Source organism: Rhincodon typus, chromosome 37 (assembly GCF_021869965.1).
Source record: "Rhincodon typus isolate 14 chromosome 37, sRhiTyp1.1, whole genome shotgun sequence".
Lineage (NCBI taxonomy): Eukaryota > Metazoa > Chordata > Chondrichthyes > Orectolobiformes > Rhincodontidae > Rhincodon > Rhincodon typus.
In genome coordinates this window covers 5,757,386-5,783,292 of record NC_063368.1, presented here as the reverse complement: position 1 = coordinate 5,783,292, position 25,907 = coordinate 5,757,386, and the positions used below count along the sequence as shown (strand labels likewise).

Below are 25,907 nucleotides of genomic sequence, written 5' to 3'. Positions count from 1 at the left end.
GGTCTGGAGGGGTGGTGAGAATTGCCTCATTTAGGGGTACCCCTATGAGGCAGGCGGCCGGTAAGTGGTGTCTATGTGTGTTAGCGGCCGGTGAGAACCAAGCTGGAGCCTGGTATCGAAGATCAGCCAAAGAATACCGGTACTATGGACACACCGCCTCATCCCGTCAAACTTTATGTTTACGACCTCTCCCGGGGGCTGGCTCGACAGTTTAGCCCCATCATGCTCGGTGAGCTTTGTAAAATTGTTGCCGGGATGATGGTGGGGGAAGGTGGCAGGAATTTGCAACTCGAGGTTGGGGATTGGGTAACCTTTACTAGGCCGCGACCATTATATTTTGTTTTCAAGAATATAAAATCTTCCACTTTATTTTATTGAATGTTTATACTAGCTGATTTTGAATTGAAAGTGAAATAATTCTTGCATGGCAATAGCTTTACCTTTTGATATCTTTTCGAAAAATATACTCAATCCCAGCTGATGTAAAATTCATCACACTTTATCCCATATCTGATGTTTAATTTTCCCTTTTTTGACTTCGTGCTCAACTTCCAGGCCTATGTGTTTTTTCTTTAATTCTTTTAAAAGTCAAGGTTTCAAGCAACTTTCACTGGCTTCCAGCAGGTTTCTCGAGGGGCAGAAATTTGATAATGGCTTTATCAGAAGAGGGCAACAGAAGGGCTAATGTTTTGTTTGAAGACCCTTGGTTGGGATTGTTTTGCTTCATTCTAGAAGTTTCTGCTTGTACAGTTGCACTTCAGGGAGCAGAAACAAATCTTTGGCCTACTTTTCTATCTTTATAAAATCACACACAAGGGAACAAAATCCTCCTGTGCCTGACCCAAAAATCCAGTTTCCTATTATGTTATGAGCTGAAACTGGAACCAGTTTTAGAGATGGTCTTTGAGGCACCACTCCACAGAGATTCGAGGGTTGAAGGTGACTTGTGTAACTAATTTGCAGTTTTCTTGCCTGAGTGTTCACAGCTGCTCTGTGTGTGTGTGTGTGTACAATATAGACATTGTGTTCAGTAACAATACGTGAAAGAGGAACAGCTGTTTGTCCTGACTGACATTCCACTCGACCATGGCTATTCAAAGCAGTCTGTCTTTATCTTATTTCTGATTGTGAGATGATGCTGTCTTTGTACTTACTGTTGATCACAATCTCTGAAGTTCAAAATGAGTTATAAAATACTTTCAGCTGTTTGAGGGCTGTAACACAAGCAGAATGAGACTATTCTGCTGATCGTGCCTGTGCCAGCTCTCTGAAAAATGTTCCTAGAAGCCCTCTTTAAAATCTTCTCTTGAAGTAGCCTTGAAAGTACTTGTGGATTGTTTTCAACTCCTAGCTGGTACAAGCACTTCTACATGCAAAGAGTGCTTCCTATGGGAGGATTGGGTCTCATCTGAAGGTGATGCTTTATGAATGAATTGAAACAAGATTGACTTTTGTCAACCATGGGAAATATGGTGTTGATGTAGAAGCTTAGTCATGATCTTGTTGAATGCTGGGCAGGCCCCTGGGGCTGAAGGCCTATTCTTTCTATTTCCGTGTTCCTGTATGGGAAAAGATAGGTATGTGTGGGTTGCAGGTCATCCAATACCTCACTGGAAGGTAGTGGAGCAGGTTCAAGGGACTGAATATCTTTGTCCAGTTCTTAGATTTCCCATTGCAATGTTTCTGAATAAAATCAGAATTCTCTTGCTGGTGATCTGACACATAGGCTTACAAGTCGCCGACTCATCAACTAGCAGCCTTTGAACTCTGCTGGTTTTCTGTCTTAAGATCCTGACTACACCCACAATGATTGTGAAGGTCCATTGGCCAAATGTATCTTGAGCACTGACACTGAGGCAAAGTCCAGTGTATTTCCTGAATTAAAAACAGAAGTTGCTGGAAAAGCTCAGCAGGTCTGGCAGCATCTGTGAAGGAAGAAGTCAGAGTTAACGTTTTGGGTCCAGTGACCCTTCCTCAGAACATCTGCAGTTCCTTTGGTTTTTATAGTGTATTTTCCATGATCTGAGCTACCATTAGTTCCTGAAAACAGGACATCGGTAATGAGGTTGTAAATTCAATGCAGTAAAGTTCTAATCTCCAAATGTGTCATTGAACTGAATTCAGAATGCCAGACCAATACCCTGGGTACATGGTGTCAAATCCATCATGACAGATGTTGAAATTTGAATTCAGTAAAAAGCTAGCTTAATGGTGACCATGTGACACTATCAAATATTGGGAAAAAAAATCCATCTGCTTCTCTCTGAAAGAAACCTGCCATCCTTACCCAGGCAGCATCTGGAGGAAAGGAGCAGTCAACATTTCAGATATAACCCTTCTTCAGGACTGGATGCAGTGGTAAGGGCAGCTGCAAATAGTGGCAGGGGATTGGGGGAGCGGTAAGAGTTAGAATAGCCCATCACCACCATCCTGCCTCCACACCACCACCCCCCCCCCCCCCCCCCCCCAAACTGCGGCTGCCCCTACCCCCACATCCAGCCTTGAAGAAGGGTTATATCCGAAATGTTGACTGCTTCTTTCCTCCAGATGCTGGCTGTCTTGCTGTGCTCTTCCAGCCTCCTGTTTGTCTCCCTTGGATTCCAGCATCTGCAGTTGTTTTTTTCTCTAACTCTTGCCCAGTCTGGCCTACATGTGACTCCAGACCCTTAGCAATGTGTTTGACTCTTAACCACACTCTGGGCAATTAGAATGGGCAATAAATGCTGGTGCAGCCAGTGACATCTACAAAAAATCATTATGGGCAAGTCAATTTAAATGACTGATAGCAACCAGAAGATGTTGTCATATCTCCCTTGTTATTGTTTATAGTGTTTTCTCTTCTTGCATTGCCATTTTCCAGATGAAATGGGGAAGTAGACAGGTAAGTGTTGTCATTCCAACCAGAAGGTCCATTGTCAGAACTTGACAGTAACACGGTAATTTCAACCACAGGGTGTATTTACATAAAATCCTAATGGTATGGAAGCAGGCCGTTTGGCCCATATAGTCCACACCAACCCTCTGAGGAGCATCCCACTCTAGCCTTGTAACCCTGCATTTCCCATGGCTAACCCACCTAGCCTGCACATCCCTGGACACTTTGGGCAACTTAGCATGGCCAAGCTATCTGATCTGCACGTCTTTGGACAGACATGGGGACAACATGCAAACTCCACACGGCCGCCTGAGGGTGGAATTGCACCCCGGCCCCTGTTGCTGTGAGGCTGCAGTGTTAACCAGTGAGCTACCATGCCACCCTTCAACATAGTAAATGCCCCAAGGTGTTTTGCAGTTGCACGTTGAATAAGGAGGAAATTGAGATTGTGAATTTGAGAGCATTCCAGAGCTGAGGGCCAGGCAGGAATGGTGGAGTGATTAAAATAAGTGGCACACAAGAACCAGGATTAGAGAGTAATGTGGATATCAGCAGCATTCTGGGGCTGGTGGAAGTTAGAGTTGAAAGGGTGAGGACATGGAGGTGTTAAAAACAATTTTAAAATCAATTTGGATATGGGCGTGGTGGAGCAGTGAGCGCAGATTTCAAGGGGTTTAGTGTGAATTTGGATATGTGACAGAATGAGCTCAAGTCTAGAGTGCAGGTGAATAGCTGGTCATGGGGGCATTGGAATACTGCAGTCTAGATGTAAGAAAAGAGATGAAGGTTTCAGCAGCAGATCGGCTGAAGATCCGATGAGATGGAAATGGATAGTAAGAGCTACGTTTGTGGAAGCTCATCTTGAACAAATCAGATGTCATGGTTACAAACTCTCTGAATTTCGACACGTGTCCTGAATAGATGAAGATGCAGAGAAGCTGGGCATTTCAAGACAGCAGTAGATACATTTTTCTGACTTTGGCTTGAGTGTAAACCAGTTTGAGGAGTGTGTCAATCACCTAAATGTGACCTATTTGTATTTCTTGGACTGCATTGCTTGTCTGCTGCTGAAACTTGTTATCTCACACTCAACTATTACAGCGCACTCCAGGTGGTCTCCCACATTCTAATCTTTGTAAACTTGATGTCATCCAAAACTCTGCCTGTGTTATTAATTCAAAATCCTGTTCCCGTCACCACCCCCCCCCCCATCATCTCCCTGCTCACTTGTCCCAATTTGCCCCCAGTCTTTATTTTAAAAAGAACCCCCAATTTTAAAAACCCCCCCCCCCCCCCACCTCATGACTCACTTGCCCTATCTCTGTAATTTAGTCCAGCCACCCATCTGCTTTCCTGATTCTAGATTCTTGTGCACTTTCAGTCATAAATGCATCACTATTGGTGACCATGACTTCAGTTGCCTTGGTTCTATGCTGTACAATTCCCTTTTCTCACACACACCACAAATAGGAGCAGGAGTGGTGGGGCTTTTGGCCCCTCAAGCCTGCAAGGCCATTTGATGTGCAGCTGATGGCTAATCAATTTCTGCTGTTTGCTTCCTGCCTATTCCTACTCTTTGCTTCCTGCCTGGCAACCAGTTCTCTCTCTATGCCTGGCCCTAATTCCATGCATGTTCTGATCTCTTCTGTGGGACCTTTTAATTGAAAGCTTTCTGAAAGTCCAAGTAAACCACATCCAATGCCCCTGCCCCCCAACACCACCATCAATTTCATTAGTTATAGCCAAGAAAAATTCCAGTGGATTCGTCCAGTATGAGTTCCCTTTCATAAATCTATGCTCACTGATCTTGTCACTGTTTTCCAATTGCTACACTATTAAATATTTGTAATGGACTTTCGTATTTCCTCACAACCAGTGTTAAGCTAGCTGCTAACGAGAACCATCTTGGGTCTGTTTTTGTTTTTCCTCTTTATATCCAGAAGTGCTCTTGCAACATCTGAATGTTGTTTTTTCCCCCATTAAATCACCGTGACTTTGTTTTTAAACTGCCAACAGCCACCATTAAATCAGTGTGTACTCAAGTAGATATTTACATGGCAATGCAAAACTCAAAAGCGAGGGAGACCGGCAAGCAGCTAACTGGGTCTGCTTTATTTTCTTGTAATCATATCCAGGAGTGCTATTAGACACAACTGAATGTCTTTCCCACCACCAAATCATCTGTGACTTTTTCGTAACCATTAACTGCTACTAGCAAAATCACCCATGTATCTGCTTAGAAATTTACATGCAAAACCCATTACAGACAATGCACACAAAGGTATGGTGGGATAGGGAGGGTGGAAGGGGCTAAATCAAAATGGTTGGAGGGGGGCTGGATCTGTTTTGTTTGTTTTTCTAATCACCTGTTCAGCAGTGTTATGACATACTTCTAGAGCAGGTGGGACTTTAAGCCAGGCATTCTGATGCAAGTGTAAGGACACTACTTGTTCTGCTTTATCTCATGTTTTTATGGGGAGGTCCCACTGCCACTGTTCACCCACAGTTTTGCTCTGCTCCCCCTCCAACTGAGCTAGATCTGGGCCTCCCTCCTCAACCTTTTATTGGTACACTTTACTGCTGCCATTCACCGCCAGGGTATTGTTTCACTTCACAGCTGCTCTGACTGGCTTCATCACAATGCTGAGGGCACGCTTCCTATCTAAATCTCTAATGTGGCACCTTATCCAAATGCCTCCTGGAAGTCCAAATGCAATATATTTACTGGATCCCCTTTATCAACTTTGCATCCTTGAAGAACTCCTAGTGGGTTTGTCATACATGATTTGCTTTTTGCAAACCATGTTGACTCTGATTTCCCAAATGTCGTCTTATTTCTTGCTTAATGGACTTTAGAATTTTCCAAAGATACATCTTGGGCTAACTGGTCTATAGATTGCTGCTTTCTGTCCCTCCCATCTAGAACCAGGATGTCACATTATTAGTTTTCCAATAGGTTGGAAAATGTTGAAATTGTTAGATTGCCTTGAGTGTTTTTGGAATTGCACTTATCAAGGCAGGTGGGAAGCATTCCACCAGACTCCCGTTACCTGTGCCCTGTAGATTATGGATAGGGTTAGAGGTGATAAGAGCAAAGTTAGTCACCACAGAGCTTCCAGTCTCTGACCTATGAATACAGTATTTGTATGGCTGGTCCTCTCTTCCTGGTCAATGGTAACCCTCAGGATGTACATAGTGGGAAGTTCAACGATGGTAATGCCATTGATCATCAAGGGTAATGGAATGGTTGGACTCTCATGTTGGAGATGTTTGCCTGGCACTTGTGTGGCATGAATGTGACTTGTTACTTAACAGCCTGAGTGTTGTCAGGTCTTGCTGCATGTGGACATGGGCTGCTTCAGTAAATGAGTTGCAAATTCCACTGAACATATGCAATCATCAGGGGTCTGACCTTGTGATGGAGGGAGAGTCATTGAAGAAAAAACTGAAAATGCTTGGGCTTAGGACACTAGGACACCATTTTTAAAGACTGAGCCCAGAGCCACAATACACACGACTGCTCTGCTGTATAATATTAATTCAGGTAATTGTTTGGCTGGCTTGAGAGAGCAGCCGTATGGTCCTGTGGGACTATGGTGACTTAACCTTTACCCTACTTTGATGGTACACTGTGTTTCCAAGTCAAGATGGTTTAGGCACTGTATCTTTTGGATGTTCTTGTTGTCACGTTTCATTGTACCTAGAACAGCAGGTCTATTCCTTTAGTCGTGCATCACAGACAAAATACAAAGCTCAATTAAAAACAGATTGGCAGTGCAGTGTTGAATACATGATCAAACTAGTAATATTGAGAACACCGTTTCAAGTGGCATTTCACAAATGTAATTTTCCTTTAAAGTAAAATTGGGAATTAAGATTAGTGAAAATGACCATGCAACTCCAGATTACCGTTTTAAAAGCTCCTGACCAGGCTGCCATCTTAATGTAGTCAGGGCAATATGTGACTCCAGTCCCTCACCAACATACTGAACTCCTAACTACTGTCTGAAATGACCTTGAGAGCCAGCGGATGCATGTAATCTGCCTTGCAGCAGGTTTAAGAAAATGATTACCCACCATCAGACCAACGAGAGATGAATCAATCTTTCTAACAGCTCTGACTGTCAGTGACTGACAGAACTTGGAGTTCAGATGAATCCACTCAGCCTTCCCTCTTTCTCCTCTTGCTCAGCTGGCAAACACAGCTGTCAGTATCGTACACAAGCAGCCCTTGTCATAGAAACTGGACAGCAAGTGGTAGCAGCCTGTTTGAAATCCAGACACTGCCGGACTTCAATCGAGCACCCACCACTACCTGCTGTAGACACGCTCCTTTTGGAGTGAAAAGGCCACTTGATCAGTGTGCTGGAAGGAATGAACAGCTGGACCTCAGTGAGTCAGAAAGAAGGGATTATAGAAAAATTAACAATTTTGATTTTTAGGAAAAATGCAGGCCATTTAATAAATTGTCCTCCGCTCTAATACCATTCTGTCTTTGTGTCTCTCATTAATTATGCCTTGATCCTGTTCAGTCCCTGTGAACTGTTTTCTCTTTTTTTGTCTGCTATCACCCTATACTCTCCATTACACACACCTCATGGACTTATTGGGCTGAAATGAACTGTTTGACAAACACCTTCCCCCAAACTCATTCTCTTCTAGTATTTGCAATCACTTGAATTCATTGCTATCTCAATCTTTCTCTTAGAAATCTGTAAGCTTTTGAAATGCAGGCTCAGTATTTCCTAATCCAATGTTGCTAAATTTTCTTTTTCCTCATCGTGACTATACTTCCAGGCTTGTGAATTGCAGTGACTGTTCATTGAGAACAGGGTGGTTGAGGATCTGAAAGACTAGGGTGAGGGCAGGGACTGGGACAATAATCACAAACTTCTGCTTCTGGCCTCCTGAACCAATCACAGTGGCCCCTGATGTAACCCACGTCCAGGGCTGGGTTTGGAGCAGAATGTGAAGCTAGGGAGAGGGGACTTTTAGAATCCTACCTCTTCAGTGTTGTTTTTTTGAACTATTTGGAGCAGGACTGCAGTTCAAGCTTGGTCCATTAGGTCAGATTCAGTTTTTTTTTAAAGTGAGGATCTAAAGGGGCCTTGGAGCTGCATGGTGACCGTTGCTGGCTCAGAACTCATGACCCCACTGATGGTCGTAACTCACAGTTTGGGAGGCCCTGCCCTAATTTTAATTGCCTCCTGATTTAAGCCATCACAAGAGATGCAGGAGATCAAGAACAAAGATTTATTGTGGTCATGGTCCTTTGCTCAAGTTAGGCAGTGCAAAGTAATCCCTAATTTGGAGTTTGATGAGTTAACAGTATCGAAGAGGTAAGAATCTGGCCTGCTAATTTTGTTCATCCCCGCCTCCTGTTCAGACACTAACCTCTTCTATTCTTCTCTAAACAGGAAAACAACTTGATGGAATATGGTGAGTTAATCTGTGAAATTTCAAAGCTAGTTTTTCACTTTAGCAATCAAGTTTATGCATTAATATAGTTATGGCACATATGTGTCACCTTTAATATGAATTTGTTCCTCATTAAGGCACACTGCAATAGTTGTTAATGGAGAGGAGTTCTTCTATGGGTCAGGTGGAATTGCTAACTGCCAGCCAGTGAGTATTCTCTGCATTTTCTGAATGTTTATCCATACATACTTGTCCTGTCTTCTACAGATTTCATGTTTGTGCATTAACCATCCACTCAAAGCAGAATACCAGCCAATGCAGCATTTCATTTTTGAAAGAAATTCTCCTCCAGTCCACAAGCACAATTGGGAAAATGCAGACTGTCTCCAGAATAGAATTGATTCTTGCGTTCGATATCCTGTGACCACCATGCTTTCCAGAAATCCATCAAACATTGTCTTCAGGAACATGTGATTTAGTAGACGATTGACCCGCAAACTTGCTCAGCCGTTCTGTAAGGTCTGTGGCTTTAGCTCCACAAATTCCCTTTACTCCCATCCATCCTAATTGATCTCTGCCTTAAAAGAATTCAATACCTCTGCTTCCACTATACTGTAGGGAACAGAGAGTTTCAAACTCTCGAATCCCTTGAGAAAATTCCTCCTCATTTCCATCTTAAAAAGAGAGATGGATCATTTTTTAAAAAAGTGTGCCCTAGTTCTTATCTGTCCTACAAACAGAAGCATCCTTTCGGTGTCCATCCTGTTAGTTCCACTCAGGATTTTGTTTGAGTGAAATCACCTCTCATTCTTTTAAACTTCAATGAGTATAGGCCCAGTCTATCCAAACTTTTCCTCCAAAGTTTACACCCATCCCACTTATCAGTTGATTAAATCTTCTCTGAACGGAAGAAGCTGCTTTACAGGAAATTAAGGACATGGCCTTCACTCCCTCTTCTGGAATCTTGTTTGATTGGTTGATCATGTGTGTAGGGAGAGCTAAGACTCAAATCTCTATAGCTACAGAGTCATAAAGATAGACAGCACGGAAACAGACCCTTTGGTCCAACTCGTCCATGCCAACCAGATATCCGATATAAATCCAGTCCCATTTGTCAGCGCTTGGCCCATATCCCTGTAAAACCTTCCTATTCATGGACTCAGCCTTTTAAATGCTGTAATCGTACCGGCCTCCTCCACTTTATCTGGCAGCTCATTCCATACATGCACTACTCTCCATGCGAAAGTTACCCCTTAGGTCCCTTCGACATCTTTCCCCTCTTGCCTTAAACCTATGCCCTCCAATTTTGGACTCCCCCACTCCAATGAAAAGACCTTGCATATTTATCCTACCCATGCCCCTCGTGACCTTATAAACCTCTAAGGTCACCCCTCAGCCTGCGACACTCCAGGGAAAATAGCCCGGAAGTCCATGTAGATCGTGTCCTTGGAAAATAGCCCCAGCCTATTCAGCCTCTCCCTATAGTTCAAATCCTTCAATCCTGGCAACATACTTGTAAATCTTTTCTGAATCCTTTTGAGTTTCTCAAAATCCTGTAGGAGGGAGAACAGAATTGCATGCAATACTCCAAAAGTGGCCAAATCCATGTCCTGTACAGCCGCAACATAACCTCCCAACTTCTATTCTTAATGCACTGACCAATGAAGGCAAACCTATCAGACGCTGCCTTCATTATCATATCTATCCGTCACTCCGCTTTGTTCAGCAGCACTCCCCAGAAACTTGCCATTAAGTGTATAAGTCCTGCCCTGACTTGCCTTTCCAAAATGTTCACATTGAAATCACTTATATACATGATGAAAAGCAGTAGACCCAGCACTGATCCTTGTGGTACACTGCTGGTCACAGGTCTCCAGTCTGAAAAGCAATCCTCTACCACCCTCTGTCTTCTACCTTTGAGCCAATTCTGTTCCAAGTAGCTAGTTCTCCCTGTATTCGGTGTGATCTAAGCTTGCTAACCAGTCTACTATGAAGAATCTTGTTGAACACCTTACTGAAGTCCATATAGATCATATCCGCCGCTCTGCCCTCGTCAATCCTGTTCGTTACTACTTCAAAAAACTCAACCAAGTTAGTGGATTATGATTTCCCATGCACAAACCATGTTGACTATCCCTAATCAGTCCTTGCCTTTCCAAGTACATGTAAATCCTATCCCTCAGGATTCCCTCCAACATCTTGCCCACCACCGATGTCAGGCTCATCTGTCTATTGTTCCCCGGCTTTCCCTTACCACCTTTCATAAATAGTGGCACCACGTTAGCCAACCTCTATTCTTCCGGCATCTCACCTGTGGCTTTTGATGGTGCAAATATCTCAGCAAGGGGCCCAGCAATCATTTCCCTAGCTTCCCACCAAGTTCTAGGGTAAACCTGATCAGGTCCCAGGGATTTATTCACCTTTTATGCATCTTAAGATGTTGAACACCAGCTCCTCTGTAAGATGGACATTTTTCAAGATGTCGTTATTCATTTCCCCATGTTCTCTATCTTCCATATCTTTCTCCACAGTAAACACTGATGCAAAGTACTAATTTAGTATCTTCCCCCATCTCCTGTAGTTCCACATGTAGGCAGCCTTTCTGATCCTTAAGGGGCCCGATTCTCTCCCTAGTCACCCTTTTGTCCTTTAACGTACTCTCCTTAACCCTATTTGCCAAAGCTATTTCATATCCCCTTTTTGCCCCCCTTATTTCCCTCCTGAAGTATATACTCCTACTGCCTTTATACTCCTCTGGGATTCACTCAATCCCTGCTGTCTATACCTGACATATGCTTCCTTCTTATTCTTGACCAAAGCCTGAATTTCTGTATTAATCCAGCATTCCCTGCACCTACCAGCCTTGCCCTTCACCCTAACAGGAACATACTGTCTCTGGACTCTCGTTATCTCATTTTTGAATGTTTCCCATTTTCCAGCCGTCCCTTTACCTGCGACATCTGCCTCCAATCAACTTTTGAAAGTTCTTGCCTAATACCGTCAAAATTGGCCTTCCTCCAATTTAGAACTTTGACTTTTAGATCCGGCCTATCCTTTTCCGTCACTATTTTAAAACTGATAGAACTACGGTCACCGGCCCCTAAGTGCTCCCCCGCTGACACCTCAGTCACCTGCCCTGCCACATTTCCCAAGATTGGGTCAAGTGTTGCACCTTCTCTGGTAGGTACATCCACATACTGAATCAGGAATTTTTCTTGTGCACTCTTAACAAATTCCTTTCCATCCAAGCCCTTAACACTGTGGCAGTCCCAGTCTATGTTTGGAAAATTTAAATCCCCTGCCATAACCACCCTAATATTATTACAGATAACTGAGATCTCCTTAAATTTGTTTCTCAATTTCCTGCTGACTATTAGAGGATCTATAGTACAATCACAATAAGGCGATCATCCCTTTCTTATTCCTCAGTTTTACCCAAATACGCTGGATGTATTCCCAGGAATGTCCTCCCTAAGTAGAGCAGCAATGTTATGCTTAATCAAAAATGACACTCCACCTCCTGTTTTGGTGCCTTTTTATCCTTGCTATAGTATCTATACCCTGGCACATCTAAGCTGTCATACCTGTCCATCTGAGCCACTTTTCTCTAATTGCTGTAATATCCCAGTCCCATGTTCCCACCCATGCCCTGCCCTGAGTTCATCTGCCTTACCTGTTAGGTCTCTTGCATTGAAATAAATGCAGTTTAATTTCTGTTCTGCTTTGTTCCTGTCTGCCCTGGCTGTTCTTAACTTGCTCCTTTGCCCAACTGCAACCCACTCCAAACACCACCCCACTCAAAAAAAAAAAAAATTTTGAATCCACCCCCGCACCCCAAGCAAATCTCCCCGCCAGTATATTAGCCCCTTTCCAATTCAGGTGCAATCTGTCCTCCTTGTACATGTCACTTCTACCCCGCAAGAGATTCCAATGATACAAAATGTGAAGCCTTTTCCCCTGCACTGGCTCCTCACCCTTGCATTCATCTGCTGTATCCTGCTATTCCTACCCTCCCTTCTTCATGGCACTGGCAATAATCTGGGTATTATTATTGAGGACACACTGTTTAACTTCCTGCGTATCTTCCTCTATTCTTTTCCTTTGAATCTTGTCCTTTTGTCTTCATATGTTACTAGTTGCAATGTGTACAATGACCTCCTGCTGGTCCCTCTCCGAGATATCCTGGCACCAGGGAGGCAACACACTATTTTGATTTCTCATTGTCGGCAGCAGAAACATCTGTCTGCTCCTCTGACTAGAGTCACCTATCAAGCCATCACTTGGAATCTGATGTACCCCTTGTTACATTAGAGCCAGTCTCGGTATCAGAAATCTGCCTGTCAGTGTTACATTCCCTTTAGAGTTCATCACCCACTACGTTTTCCAAAAGAGCATACTTGTTTAAATTAGGACTCCTGCATGACCTGCCTACCTCTGCTACCTTTGCTGGAAGTTATCTTTGGTTTATCTCCTTTTTCTGCAGCTGTCATCCATCACATCCCCCAGCTCCTGTAAATTCCTCATTGCCTCTAACTGCTGCTCCAGCCAACCACACTTCCTGCAGCCGTAACCATCAATAACATGGAAACTCAACAATCTACAGACCCAGAAAATAGCAGTCTTACTGCTCTTAACTCTGCTCCAGGCTGGCTTTATACCTATGTTTTATATTTTTTAAAGAGACATGTCTGTTGATTAAAACATACAATCAAAAAAGAACCCACGCTACTCCCTGTTGTGGACTTACAAAAAAAGACTAGCCGCTTCGCAGCTGTCGTCACCACACACTGGTTTTTCCAAAGTCAGCTGTGTATTTTTCTGTTTGTTTATTTTTCATAGATGAACTCCGATGTCCAGAAGTACTCGAAATCAAACAGCAGAGGCAGTAGTTGTGAAGGTTCACTGCTGGGTCAGGCAGCAGTGTAGGTTTCTTTTTCCATTGATTCACTCACTTCCCACCTTTGTGATCACTGTCTCTCTTTCTCCTTTTTTTTAAAGTGCCGTTGTTTTCTTTTTGTTTTGGAACTTTGGGGAAAAAAATGCAATACCTTAAAGAGCAGTAATTACTGCTGCTAGAATTCAAGGAAATCAAATTCAACACTGAAAATACCTCGGAGCAATATTTTCCTGTTCTCCATCTTGGATTAACCAGAGTCCTCTCCCTCCTCAAACAAGTGTCTTAGTTTGTAAAAGTGGCCTAAAGTACCCCCCAAAAACCCCACAACAACAAAAGAAATATTTACTTTAATGCTGTTCATGCTCTTTTCAGTATGATTAGATTGAAACACTAGGCAGCAATTCTGGTTCTGTACCAGGGTGTCAATGATAAAATATAGGAATCCAACAGCGTCGTGCCCATTTTCACCATAGGAATTGCTGTAGTTCCAGAAGGCAGCTCACCACCACCTTGAGTGCTGTTGGGGATGGGCAATAAACATTAGTCAAACCAGTGACCTCCAAATTGGCATGAATGAACAAAAACAAAAAAATCCCCATTCACTTTCTTCTCCCTGATCTAGGGATGCTGAGGTTGATTTAACTGTCACAGTCGCCATGTATCAGGAGAACTAACATTTTGGTGATTGTTGATTGTAATGTTATCACTTGCATTACTACATTCCTTTTGACTTCCTGTCCTGATGCATTAAAGCCCTGATGCCAACAGTGTTAGAGTTATGTTTGTGTTGTGTAATCTTTTTTAAATTACTGGTTAGGGTGGCTTATTTTGGAAGGACAAGAAAATTTGACATACACACCAAATTTGTGATGGAATGTATTTAACCCAGTGCCTGTACAATAGTGTCCAAATGGCCATTTTCTGTACTATAACGTCCTGTGTTTTCTCTTTCTGGTTCCCAGGGAGGGACTTTACTCGGGCCACCTGACACTGTCATTGATCTGGGGACCACTGAAGTGACTGAGGAGTTAATCATGGAATATTTATCCTCTCTGGGAGAGTCAGCATTCAGGTTAGTTCCTCTTTGCTGCCTGTGCTTTCACAGTGGGCCAACTTGATGCTTTGCCTATAATTGAATAGCCAGAATACCCATGGCTTTGGAGTCACTAGCAGGCATAAACAATGGCAGCACTTCCAGCTGTGTATTAAATCTGCCAACTGTGTACATATCTTGTCAGGTGCTTGTGCAATAAGTGTCTATTCCATGTTTGTTGTAGAAATTACTAAAGCAAGTTTCTCCCTTTGGAGTTGCATCTGCTGCCAATATTGTATCACAGGAGGGCAGATAGAAAAAGACAATTTGTGTTGCAGCTGCTGATTCCTGCTGTGGGGGTAGTTCTGCAAGCGTCACTGTAATTGGTTCATCTTTTGCGCTTTGTGTTTGAAGGGCAGAGAGTGGGTGTGCTCTTCCTGCAAACTGAAGTTGCCACATGTTGTGCTTGCTCAGTAGTAAACATAGAGGCCTAGTTTCTCCTTTTTATTTGTCCTAAATGGCCTACTCGGTATCCTTAGACTGTGACCTGGTTCTGGATTTCCTAATTGTTGGGAATATTCTTCCTATGTTTACCCTGTCTAGACCTGGTAGAATTTTAAGTTTGTGAGATCATCTCTCATTCTTCTTCTAAATTCCAGTGAATATAGCCATGACCATCCAGTCTCTCCTTGTATGTCAGTCTGGTGAGTCTTTGCACTCCCTCCACAAACAGAACTTCCTTCCTCTGACAAAGAGTACAAAACTACATAAGATGATCTAGGTGTCGTCTCGCCTGTACAGCTGCAGTAATATCTACTGCCTGTATGTAATGTCCTTAGTTCCGTGTTGCAGTATGCTAGTATTTCAGTGAGGTCAAAGTGCGGTCTTTGTTCTCTTCTCGGGTACGAGGAAGGTGATATAGTAATTCAGTACACCATATGTCTTCTGTAGCTCATGATTGACTACTTATTTCCCAACAAGATAATTGAGGGCCTCTGGCCACCAAACATGTGAGAATTGATGTCTAGGTTTCATTGGCGATGACACAAAAATTTATTGTTCACAAGGTGGCATGTTTTGGAATTAGTGAGGTGAACTTCCAGCCCCAAATCTGCACCATGGTCATCCTTTGCTGGTTTCAAATTTGCAAACTGCCAGCCTATTGTCAATCTTCTCAGCATTGTATAACTTTTCCGGTGCGTCCTTCTTGGTCTTTCTTTCTCAACTACTCGTTCATCTTTTTGAGAGCACTACCTAACTTTTTCCTTTTTTTTTTCCCCATCCTTTTGAAAGGCCAAATGTTCTTGAATATCCAGTTTACACTCTCATCTCTGTAATGGCCATAGTACCATGCTCCTTTACTTCTACTTGTCTATCAATTCGTCTATCCATCTTGTTATGAATACAGGCAGCCTTCATGTCTTAATGTTTCCCTACTCTCCACCTTTGGAGGTATAGTCTGTAGGTATATCCTTTTTTGTAACAGGTCACCCACCATATAAACATAGTCTAGCACAGGTTTTGCAGAGCCTAACTTTCAGTTTGTCTCTCTCTCGAGTCAAGTTACCATAGCTTTACCAGGCCATAAGGCTGCTGTCTCTCATTAGAGACACAACTGGTGGTGATTTAACCTGAGGGCCACCGTACATCTGGTGAGGGGAGAGGCTGAGAAGGAGAGTCCTGCGTGGTAACCCTGTGCAGGGATTGAATCCACGCTGTTGGCATCACTCTGCTTCACAAACTAACTGTCCAGCCAACTGAACTAAACTGACCCTATCTGCCTCCCTAGAAACGAAGCCCAGTGCTCGATTTTGTTCCTTATGGTTGCAACCCTGTGGCACAATCTCTAGTGGTTGTCGTATTTGAACTCCAAGATTCCTTTTATTCTTGTTCCTCACAGTTATTTGCCCAATCTTCATGTTTAATATCCGTGTATTTTGTTGCAGTCCTCATCACAATTGATTCTCCCACCCACCCAACAATACTAGTTGCTCACAAATTTGAAGGTGGTTCTTCATTCCCAAGTCTTAATTATAATGTAAATTGTAAACAGTCATGATCCCAACATTAGTCCTTTTAGAACACTCCAATCCACTTTCTACCACTCTGAATAACTGCCCATTATTCTGACTCTGCTTTCCATCTTGAAGTCAACCACTTATCCCTGGCTATGCATTGTCTGACCTTGTTCTTCTGTCCAGGTAAATTACATCTACTGTATTGCCATTCTGTTGTCCTTAGAAAGTACATCACTTTGTAACTTCTCCACATTGAGCATCATGCCATGTTTCTGCCCGTTTCCCCAATCTGTCGTCCAGAAATTAAAACTATTTGGATGTGGATGTTGAGCAACGGATAAATATTGGTGTGCACTTCAAATAGCCTGGATTTTAAAAAAAAAAACCACTTGGTATTATACTGAAGTTTCAGGCGTGTTTATGTTAACCAATTATCCGATTTTACTCAATACACAGATTTAATTCACTTTTCATTAGTATCTGGATGAATGTATTGATCCACAAAAGGTGTGGAGTGATTGCAAAATTGTTGATTTAATGCAATAAGCATTGATCAGATTAATGTTCTCTCTTCCTGAAACCACCAGTTACTGCTGGCATGGAGCTTTAAAGTATTGAGGCCGATTCTGCTATCCTTATTCCATCCGCTACTAAAGTAAATGGGCAAAGAACTGGAGACCAAAAAGGGAAATTATCTTTCCACAGTGAATGATGAGGGCCGGGAGTGTGGTGGAGACAGATTCAATTGTGGCTTTGAGGGGAGAAATGTGCACAACTATAACAAAGGGCTTTGAAGAGGAGACTAGCAGGGACAACTGCTGAATGGTGTTCTGTACTGTAACAATTTGTGTTTCTGTGACATCTTTCACTTTATCATTTTGTTGCAGGGGAGAGTGCTACAAACTGTTTGAACATAATTGCAATACGTTCAGTAATGAAGTTTCCCAATTCCTCACTGGGAAGAAGATTCCGTCGTATATCACTGACCTGCCTTCTGAGGTCTTATCAACGTGAGTACATTTCCCACTGAGGTATTAATCGCTCTGCATACTTTGTTGAGATATTGCAAGAGTCTCTGAAATTTCTGCAGTATGACTATGAAGACCACAGGCCACAAATTTGACTCGTGACCTCTGCCCTTAATTTCTTTGGCCTTAATGGTCTAGGGAGGAGCTGCCATCCAGTTTTCCCAGGTGATCCCTGCTGGAAAGTACGTGTACTAATCTCCTGTAGGGAAGGAAATCGCATCTGGTCTAGCCTAGATGTGATACCATACATAACAGTGTGGCTGACTGCTAACTGCCCCCCAAAATGGCATAGCAAGCCATAAATTAGAGGCCAATTAAGGTTGGGTAGCAAATACAGTAAGATTCATTCCATGAAAAATTGAAGGAGGAAAGTGTCGTGTCTGAGTAGGAGCAGTTTTCCTTGGAGTAATCCAGCAGCATCTGCTGCACTCGCATTTGGCCAAGCAGTCGGGGAATTTGGTGTTCACAGAATCTAACACCTGCAAGGAGCAGGTTCTTTTACTTTTCTTTTCAAGAGGGGAAGGGCAAAAACAAGAAAAAATTAAAATTTTTTTTGTTTAATACTAACGTCGTTGTTCCTGTTGTTTTTATTTTCCCATCAGCCCTTTCGGCCAACTCATTAAGCCCATCCTGGACTCGGTTCAGATTCAGCCAGTGGGAGGAAGCAGCATCAACGATCAGAATCCAAGCTAGTAACAGCAGCCCAGAGAGCTGAGACTGTGGAGCCATGTACAGTCACTGCATATCACTGAACTATACAATGATTTTCCAAAAAAGAGATTTCCCTTCAAGCATCTTTCATCTTGTATCTAACTTAAAGTAGAATGTTGAAAAGTGGTAGAAAAGCGTTTTTTATTTTTAAATCCATTGAAACATGCATCTAATACAAAAGTACTGAATTCTACAGTGCAATAGATCAGGTTGTTGTCAGCTCCCTTTTGTCAACTCTCTTTAAATAACCATAGCAAGCAGCAGTTGTCATGAGAGATTGATTCCTTGCTTCTTTCGCAATGTATTTAGCCAGCAAACACCCCTCCCACCTCCACCGTCAACTCTTCTGAAAGAGGCCACCAGCATGGAAACCTTACCAGTGTTTTCCTCACTGTTATGCCAACATCATTGCCAACATATTGACCAATTCAAGGGAGAGTGTTTCTAGTGTCATCAGAGTTTGTTTAGGATAGCTGTGTTGTATGTGGGAGGGAAAAGTATACTTCAGTCACAGTGCTTTTCATATCATGCTATAGTCTGACTTGCGCACTTCAGATTGCTGCCTATCCTTGCCTAACTTCAGAATCCACCCACATTCAGGAGGAGAGAATTTGTAACTTATCACAGTCCAGCTCAATACGGTCGGAGGATTTCCCCTTGCTCAGCCTCCCACTCTGCTTTTGGAAGTCTCCAGCTTCCATGTGCCTGTTTCTTCTGGTACTTGGCAGTTAGCTGTTGTTTTAAGTGTCAATGAACTTTCTTGGTGCTGTTAACAGCATGTTTCCCCAGGGTATAGTGTATCTTGGCTGCAATTGAAAGAAATGTTGGGTTTATTTTCTTTCACCTGATCAAATTGGACCCTTTTCTGTGTAGATAAAACTTGAGCTGAAATCCTGAGTTCCAATTTCAGATTACTTCAGTCTTAAAGCATTCACTTTGTTTCTTCCAGCAAATAGTTGCCCTGTCCTCCTGCTTGTCCAGAATGTGATACTGGACAATGCCTTCACAGGGCCACAGAGACCTATCCTTGTCAGCTGGCCACATGGGGAATGGTGAGTGCAGGCAGCTTCTTGGACTTCAGAGCCCTTGCTTGCATCCATGAACAAGTTCTTGCCATTAATCCCTACATATCTATTTTCCCACACAGATACAGGCCAGCATTCAGGAACATGATTCCTGGGTGGTATGTGTACTCTCTGTCTCTCCTCATCCATGAGGTTGTATCTCTGCATTCTTCACACCCATCCCATTTGTGACCAAGTAATTCACAACGTGGGGAATATAACAGCTCTTTTCTGTACAACTCAGTATAGGCCATCCCTGCCTTAAGGACCAGAGTCTGCCCCAATGTCACTGGACAGAACAGCAAACTCCAAGGGTTCAAACTTCTCCAGCCCATCGCGTTATCCCAATGGTATGGGTTGTTACAGCATACAAACTCCTCTACTGCAGTGATGTCCAATATGTTAGTCAAAAGACTTCACTTTGGGTGTGACGTCAATCGTTAAATTTCCATGGCATGTGCATGTGAACTTTAACCTTTTTACCCAATTAATTCTCATGAAGCATGAATGTTTTGCTTGGTTTGTGCTTTACTTCCCTAGTTACTGAATGGTGGCAGATATTTGTTAAGCAAGCCTATTGTATGAGGTGCATTTCCTTTTTATTTGAGTGTATATAAGGTGTCTTGTTCGGCTACAGTTAGAACGTGGCCAAAATGGTGTTGCTGTTACCACATCCTGTGTAACTGGGCAGCTGTTTCTCTTGGATAACCCTGGTTCAGACAGTGAAAGATGCTGAGTGCTCTCTCCCTCTCCCATGCTCTCAATATATCTGTTTATTGTAACTCACTGATGTTGTGATGTCTCAGTGATGTAGGCCGCTAAGGCACTGAAAATGAGGTCCTGTAGTTTGACGTCTGCTCACCTCTTCCATATCTTAGGGATACCAATTCAGTTTCCTGTATTAACAAGTCAGCTACAAGATTCTCCACAGTGCGGGGCGGAGTTTGAAAACTTATCATTGCTGTGATATGAGAAGCTTTCCTGTGTTAGTGTTATTTTGTGGGAATTGGAGTGTGATTTTTGAACCCTTACCCTGCTCAATTGGATAACTTCACCCAGTTGGATGCCTTTCCAATGTAAAATCAAGTGCAGAATACCAAGCCGGTCTGTTGCTCGAACTTTAGCCCTCCAGCAGAACATCTTCACTTAGGCTAAAGCCCTGAAATCTCAGAATGCAGCTTGGGTTTAATATAGTCTAATTGTACTCGTTAATGTTGTTTGGTAGTAAAGTTCTATAATTTTGTCTATATTGAACTGTTGGATTGGGAATTTAAACTGAGTTTAATATTGGAGACTTCCCTGCTTGAGAATTTTCTCCCAGTAACCCTGCTGTTGCGCGGTCAGGGGTTGATCTTCTCCCAAGTCGTCAGCAGTTGGCTTGGAATACGAAAACAAAAATAACTGAGTGCAGTGTCACAGTTGCTTGGTGACTTTTTCAGTCTTTTGCCATAGCAACTGCAATCTTCAGAGCAAATCAGACTGCCCCATTTTAATTTCCTGCCTCTGCAGGTTTGGCTGCTCAGGATGGGAATGAGCTAACTTGCACAGTGATTCCTTTGGCATTGCTCAACATCATACAGTTCTACTGTTGTCTCAGTAACATTAGGTGACAGGGTGGGAGACCCCAGAGGTTTTGAAAGTTGTTTTTCTTCTGTGGGATAAGTGTGTCACGGGAAAGATCAACATTTCTTGTCCCTAATTGCCCCTGAAGATGGTGTGAACTGCCACCCTGTACTGTTGTAGTCCATTGGTATCTGTTGCAGTTGGTTACAATCGAGTGGCTTGCTAGGCCATTTCAGAGGCCATTGAAGATTTACCCAAATTACTGTTGGTCGAGGGTCATGTGCAAGTCAGGTCAAGTAAGGATAGCTAACCTCATCCCGCCCTCTTGACCTGTCCGTCCTCCCTGGACTGACCTATCTCCTCCCTACCTCCCCAGCTACACTCACCTTTACTGGCTCCATCCCCGCCGCTTTGACCTGTCTGTTTCTTCTCCTCTGTCCATCTTCTATCCGCCTCCCCCCCCCTCTCCCTATTTATTTCAGAACCCCCTTCCCCTCCCCCATTTCTGATGAAGGGTCTAGGCCCGAAACGTCAGCCTTTCTGCTCCTACGATGCTGCTTGGCCTGCTGTGTTCATCCAGCTCTGCACCTTGTTGTAGCAGATCTCCTTCCCATTTTGTGCACCAGATGAATTTTTACAGGAGTTGATGGTCTCCATAATGTAGTCATGAAGCTATATTTCAATTACAGTTTTATTAATTGGATTCAAATTTCACCAGCCACTTTGGGATTTAAACGATTGTCCTAAGAACGTTAGCCTGATCCTCTGAATTACTTGTCTAGTGAATTTACCTTCGAGTCATACAGCATGGAAACAGATCCTTCGGTCCAATTAGTCCATGCTCATCATGTTCCCAAACTAATCTATCTTGAATTGTAACACCCTGGCTAATGATGTGTATATTGCTGAATTTCTTGATCATTTATTGCTTAATGTTTTACTTGTTAGACCTTGGGTTTATTAATCCCTTTCTCTCCAGGTATCAGTGTCACCAAACATACGGTTTGCCCATGCAAGAGCTTCTCCCTGCAGCTCCTCCTAATGCACCTTCCCTCTTTCCTTCCCTCAAAGTTGTCACCATTTGCAAAGCAGGTGCATTGTCCCCATGAGGTTTTGCAGTTGAAGCCTCTGAATCCATTGGTTTTCTTAAATGGTTGCTTGAAATCTGCCAGATATCCAGCCAAGGTTTGAGTTTTATTGTCAGCAGCTTCCTCGGTTGTTGCTGCTCTGCCTTGACACTCTTACTGTGGAGCAGTGGATGGATTCATGGCCATAACCACTTCTTACACCAATTATTGAACTTCAGGCCCATGGTGTGTATCCAGCTGAATGCCAAACCAAAATTTGGAGCCTGTGCTCTGGCTCCCACTCATCAGAACTGTCCAGAGCAGGGTTTGAACCCTAAATCTTCTGACTGTGCTGTGGGTGGTTTTATTGTTAACAGTTGCTTGAGGTGTGCCAGAGCAATTGAGGAGGAAGCCCCAGTTTTGATCCCCTAACCTGTTGAGTTTGTTTTTAATATGCCCACAGATGGGTTGCTGCAGTTGTTCTCCCAGCCCCTAAGCTGTGAAGGAGGAAAAATACGCAGCCAGGATTTGCGTTCTGAATTTTTGCAGTATTTGTATTTTGGGCATTAATCAGATCAAGCTGGGCTGCGTTGCTGCCTTGCCTCTCCAGCTTGATAGTTTTGTCAGCAGTGTCTGGTGCCATAAGGCTCGGCCATCCTGGGTGATGTGCAGATGGTGGTGACTGTCGGGAGCAATCTGTTACAGCGAGAGTTGGGACCTTGAGGAAAGAACTGAAAATTAGCAAAGTGCATTTGGCCCCTGAAGAACAAAAGGTGCTTCAGCAGTTTGTGGTGTGAGAGGAGGGGTGGGGGCGTGATGGGGAAGAAATCAGAAATGACCTTGGCTTCCTAATTATAAAGCTGTGCTACTGTTCTTCAGTTTGTACTTTAGTTTGCTGCAGATCCTGCTCAGAAATTACTTGTCTTCCAGCAGAAGCATTGGCAAAAAAACCCTCCTGAATATCATCAGGACTCTGTCTCCTCCTGTTAATTGAAAGTTATTTTGCTTTCTTTTTTTAAAAAAAAAAGTTGGTTATTCAAATGATCAGATGTTGTGTTAATAACAGCCAAGTGCAAATTCAGCACTTAAACAACTTATGATCACATCATTCAAATTAACCAACTTTGAATTAACGGCAGATTAAGACCAGATATCACCCTGTACTGACGTAGGTTTTATGTATTGAATGTATTGCTATTTATCTCATCTGTTTACAATATTTAGATATTGATGGTTTTCAATGGATAGATAAATCAGGGAATTGTATTTTACCAACCTCTTCAATAATGGTTTATAATTTGAGGCAAAGAAGCATTAACTGGCATAGGAGCCAAGTGCACATCCAAATCTCAATACTCATTTGAGCATCTGCCTCGTCACAGTTCAATTTGTGTTAAAACATGTCTTGTGTTTGTGCTTATTAATGTGAAAGTGTGTAAGTTTGTATGTCCATTTAATATATGAATGTTTTACTTTGAAGAACTTTGTTCTTATTTAACTGATGCTTCATGAGGGTCCAGTTGCTCCAGCTTATTGCAAGGCTGTTTTGCTCCTCTGTCTTTGCTGCTGTTAATTATTTGATGCTCAGCCAGGCCTTTGGGTGTAGCACCTCCTCTTGATCTTTTTACCTTAGTAATGGGCACGTTGTTCAATCACATGGCTCCTTGTCACTGATTTCTTGCCATGATGGTTTAATCATTAAGAGGAGTAATCTTCCCATTGCATTATATTGTTCGGAATGATTGAAGGTTTGAAGTATTGCCTGTCTTGTCCTGATTCAGGGGTACCTTCTCTCAGCTGGTTATGAAGTGGCATGAGCTGGTGCTTCACCCGTGCTTATTTTAGGAAACTGAAAGTGATGGTTATAGCCAAGGACTTGAAAACTTGGCATCTGGGTTGGCCAATGGGAAATGTACCCTAAACAAATGCACTGGTGCATATAATAAAGTGGAATGGCCATCTGCAGCCTTCCTTCAAGTTGCTATCTACAGCTTGTTCCTGCTTTTGCACCTGCATTGATAGCTTTTTGGACTATTGCCACAACCTCCTGCCCTCTTGCTGTGCACTAGGTGGAAGTGTTGAGTTGGTGAGTAACAAGAGATTCTTTCCTGAATTCTTTTACCGTTCCCTCCAAGGAATACTCCTGATCCTCACTTGCGGGTTAGGACACCATATATGCAGCAAGGAATAATTGACCTTTGGCCTGCTGAAGCTCTCACCTTTTTGAGTAGTTCCAGTATTTACAGTTCTAATTGCTACCACTAGAGGCTGCTGTAATGTCACTGCCAGCAACAACTGGTTCAGTTTGTAGGCAGCCCCCTTGGAGGTTCTCCTGACATAGAACTTTGGACGAGGCACAGTATGGGGGCCCAAGCTTTCCTGGCATAAATGAAGAATGTGTTGGCTCATACAAGTTCATGAAAGTTACATTTGCCCATCTGTAGAATACTGTTCATAAACCTTTGGTCAAAACTTTAATTTTTTTAAAAAGATACAAACATTTAGTGCAGGAGGAAAAAGAATACAGTTTTCCCCAGCACATTAGGATTAAATCTACTGTGGAAACATGAACGTCCGTAGATGTGTCCGAAATATTAATTGATGATCAATAAATAGGCAGCATTTTGGAGGCAGTTTTCTTGAACTATCATCCTGTAACTACATTTTATTTGTACTAACATAGGAAATGAACACAGTGTTGGAATTTGATGAGCTGAGTGTTGGAATCTAAATAAAAATTAGTGGGGGTGATTAGCTGATGATTCAATCTCCAACAGCTCTTTTACATTATCCACTATTTCAGAAAAGAACCCATGCAATAGACTACAGAACAGCCCTGTTGGTATTCCCATGCCATAAGGTTTTCTTTTGAAATGTTTAAATGATGCATTAAATTTGCCAATCCTGTTCTAGATTTCCAGCCTCATTTGGACCCAGCACCTGTGTGGTATCACACTCAATATCAGAGTTCACTTTGCAGTCATGTTTCCTGACTGACTGGAGGGGACATAAGGGAGGAGGTACCTGAGTTAGTTGCCATTAGCTTGCATCTTATGGAAAGCCTTTATCCAATCCATCTATGAAGAAGTAGTTTCAGAGCGCAATTGAAGTTTGCAACCATGCTACTCTTGCAGGAGCTGCCCAGTTTATCCACAGTCCTTGTACAGACAGAAAAGTGCAGGCAACTTATCTGTTATCTACATCCAGTAGCACAAATGGCACTTATTGATCTTGTAACCAGCTGCTGGGAGCCATCCTGACTGAATTTTGCTTTATTGCCTTGCTGTGAGCGATCAGGCCACTTCTGTCTTGACATGTTTGTGTTTTTTAAAAAACACAATGTACATTCTGTGTCATCTGATAATTGATCTGGTCCTGCCTTTCCAAGGCATTTTAAGTTTTTTGCAACGCCACAATGTTTTGTCATTGTATAAACCATTTACCAATTTGTTCCTTCCTTATGACCGGGCATATTTTAAACACTAGTTGCTTTACTAAATTGTTTTGCTTTTCTAAGAAAAAAAAATTGCACAAAGTGCAATTGCTGCTGTCCCTTATTTTCGTTGAGAAAAGATTTTTAAAATTTTGCACAGCAAATGTTTCTGCAGGTTGTTTTCATACATGTATGTAGGTTCCATTTCAAATGTCAATAAAGTTTTTTTTTTTTTTTAAAAAAAGTCTTTCCATCCCAGGCTTTATGTTATCAGTGTGACATGGACCTGCTGTACGTAGCAGGGTATGTATTTTCGACAAACTTCCAGAAGATGTTAAATCACGTCCCACATAAGACTTTTTTTTAAACTAAGATACAAACTCGTGGAACTGTACACATTGGTTGGATCAACAGCAACTGAGAAGTCATGGGTACATTTTTATTTGGTATAAAATTACTGGTGGTGATCTACACAAACCTGTATTCAAGCCTCAACTCTTCACTGCATTTTATTAATCGCTTAGATAGTGAAAATGTGAATTTTCTGATTCAACTCAGATTGGTCGTGGAGGTTAGGGCTACAGTGTAAAATTACATGACACTGAGTGGGAAAATTGATGCATTTCAACATCGGTATGGGTGTGTTTATGAAGTGATTTTCTTCTAACCAAGGAGCAGCACTCTGAAAGCCTGAGATTGCAAATAAACCTGTTTGACTATAACCTGCTGTCATGTGACTTCTGACAATTTGTTAGTGGAACTTTGGCCTTTATAGCTAAGGGACTGATGTATCGAAAAGG

The 25,907-nt window shown here is 42.6% G+C and overlaps 1 protein-coding gene across 1 annotated transcript; it reads left to right on the top strand.

Moving 5' to 3' along the window:
- Nucleotides 1-25,339, top strand: desi1a (desumoylating isopeptidase 1a). The gene is made up of 6 exons (XM_048617536.1): nt 1-229; nt 8,293-8,314; nt 8,431-8,500; nt 14,153-14,262; nt 17,129-17,251; nt 17,872-25,339. The coding sequence occupies exons 1-6, from the start codon at nt 145-147 to the stop codon at nt 17,960-17,962; spliced, it is 501 nt and encodes a 166-aa protein (XP_048473493.1). The 5' UTR covers nt 1-144; the 3' UTR covers nt 17,963-25,339.
- The last annotated feature ends 568 nt before the right edge of the window (nt 25,340-25,907 follow it).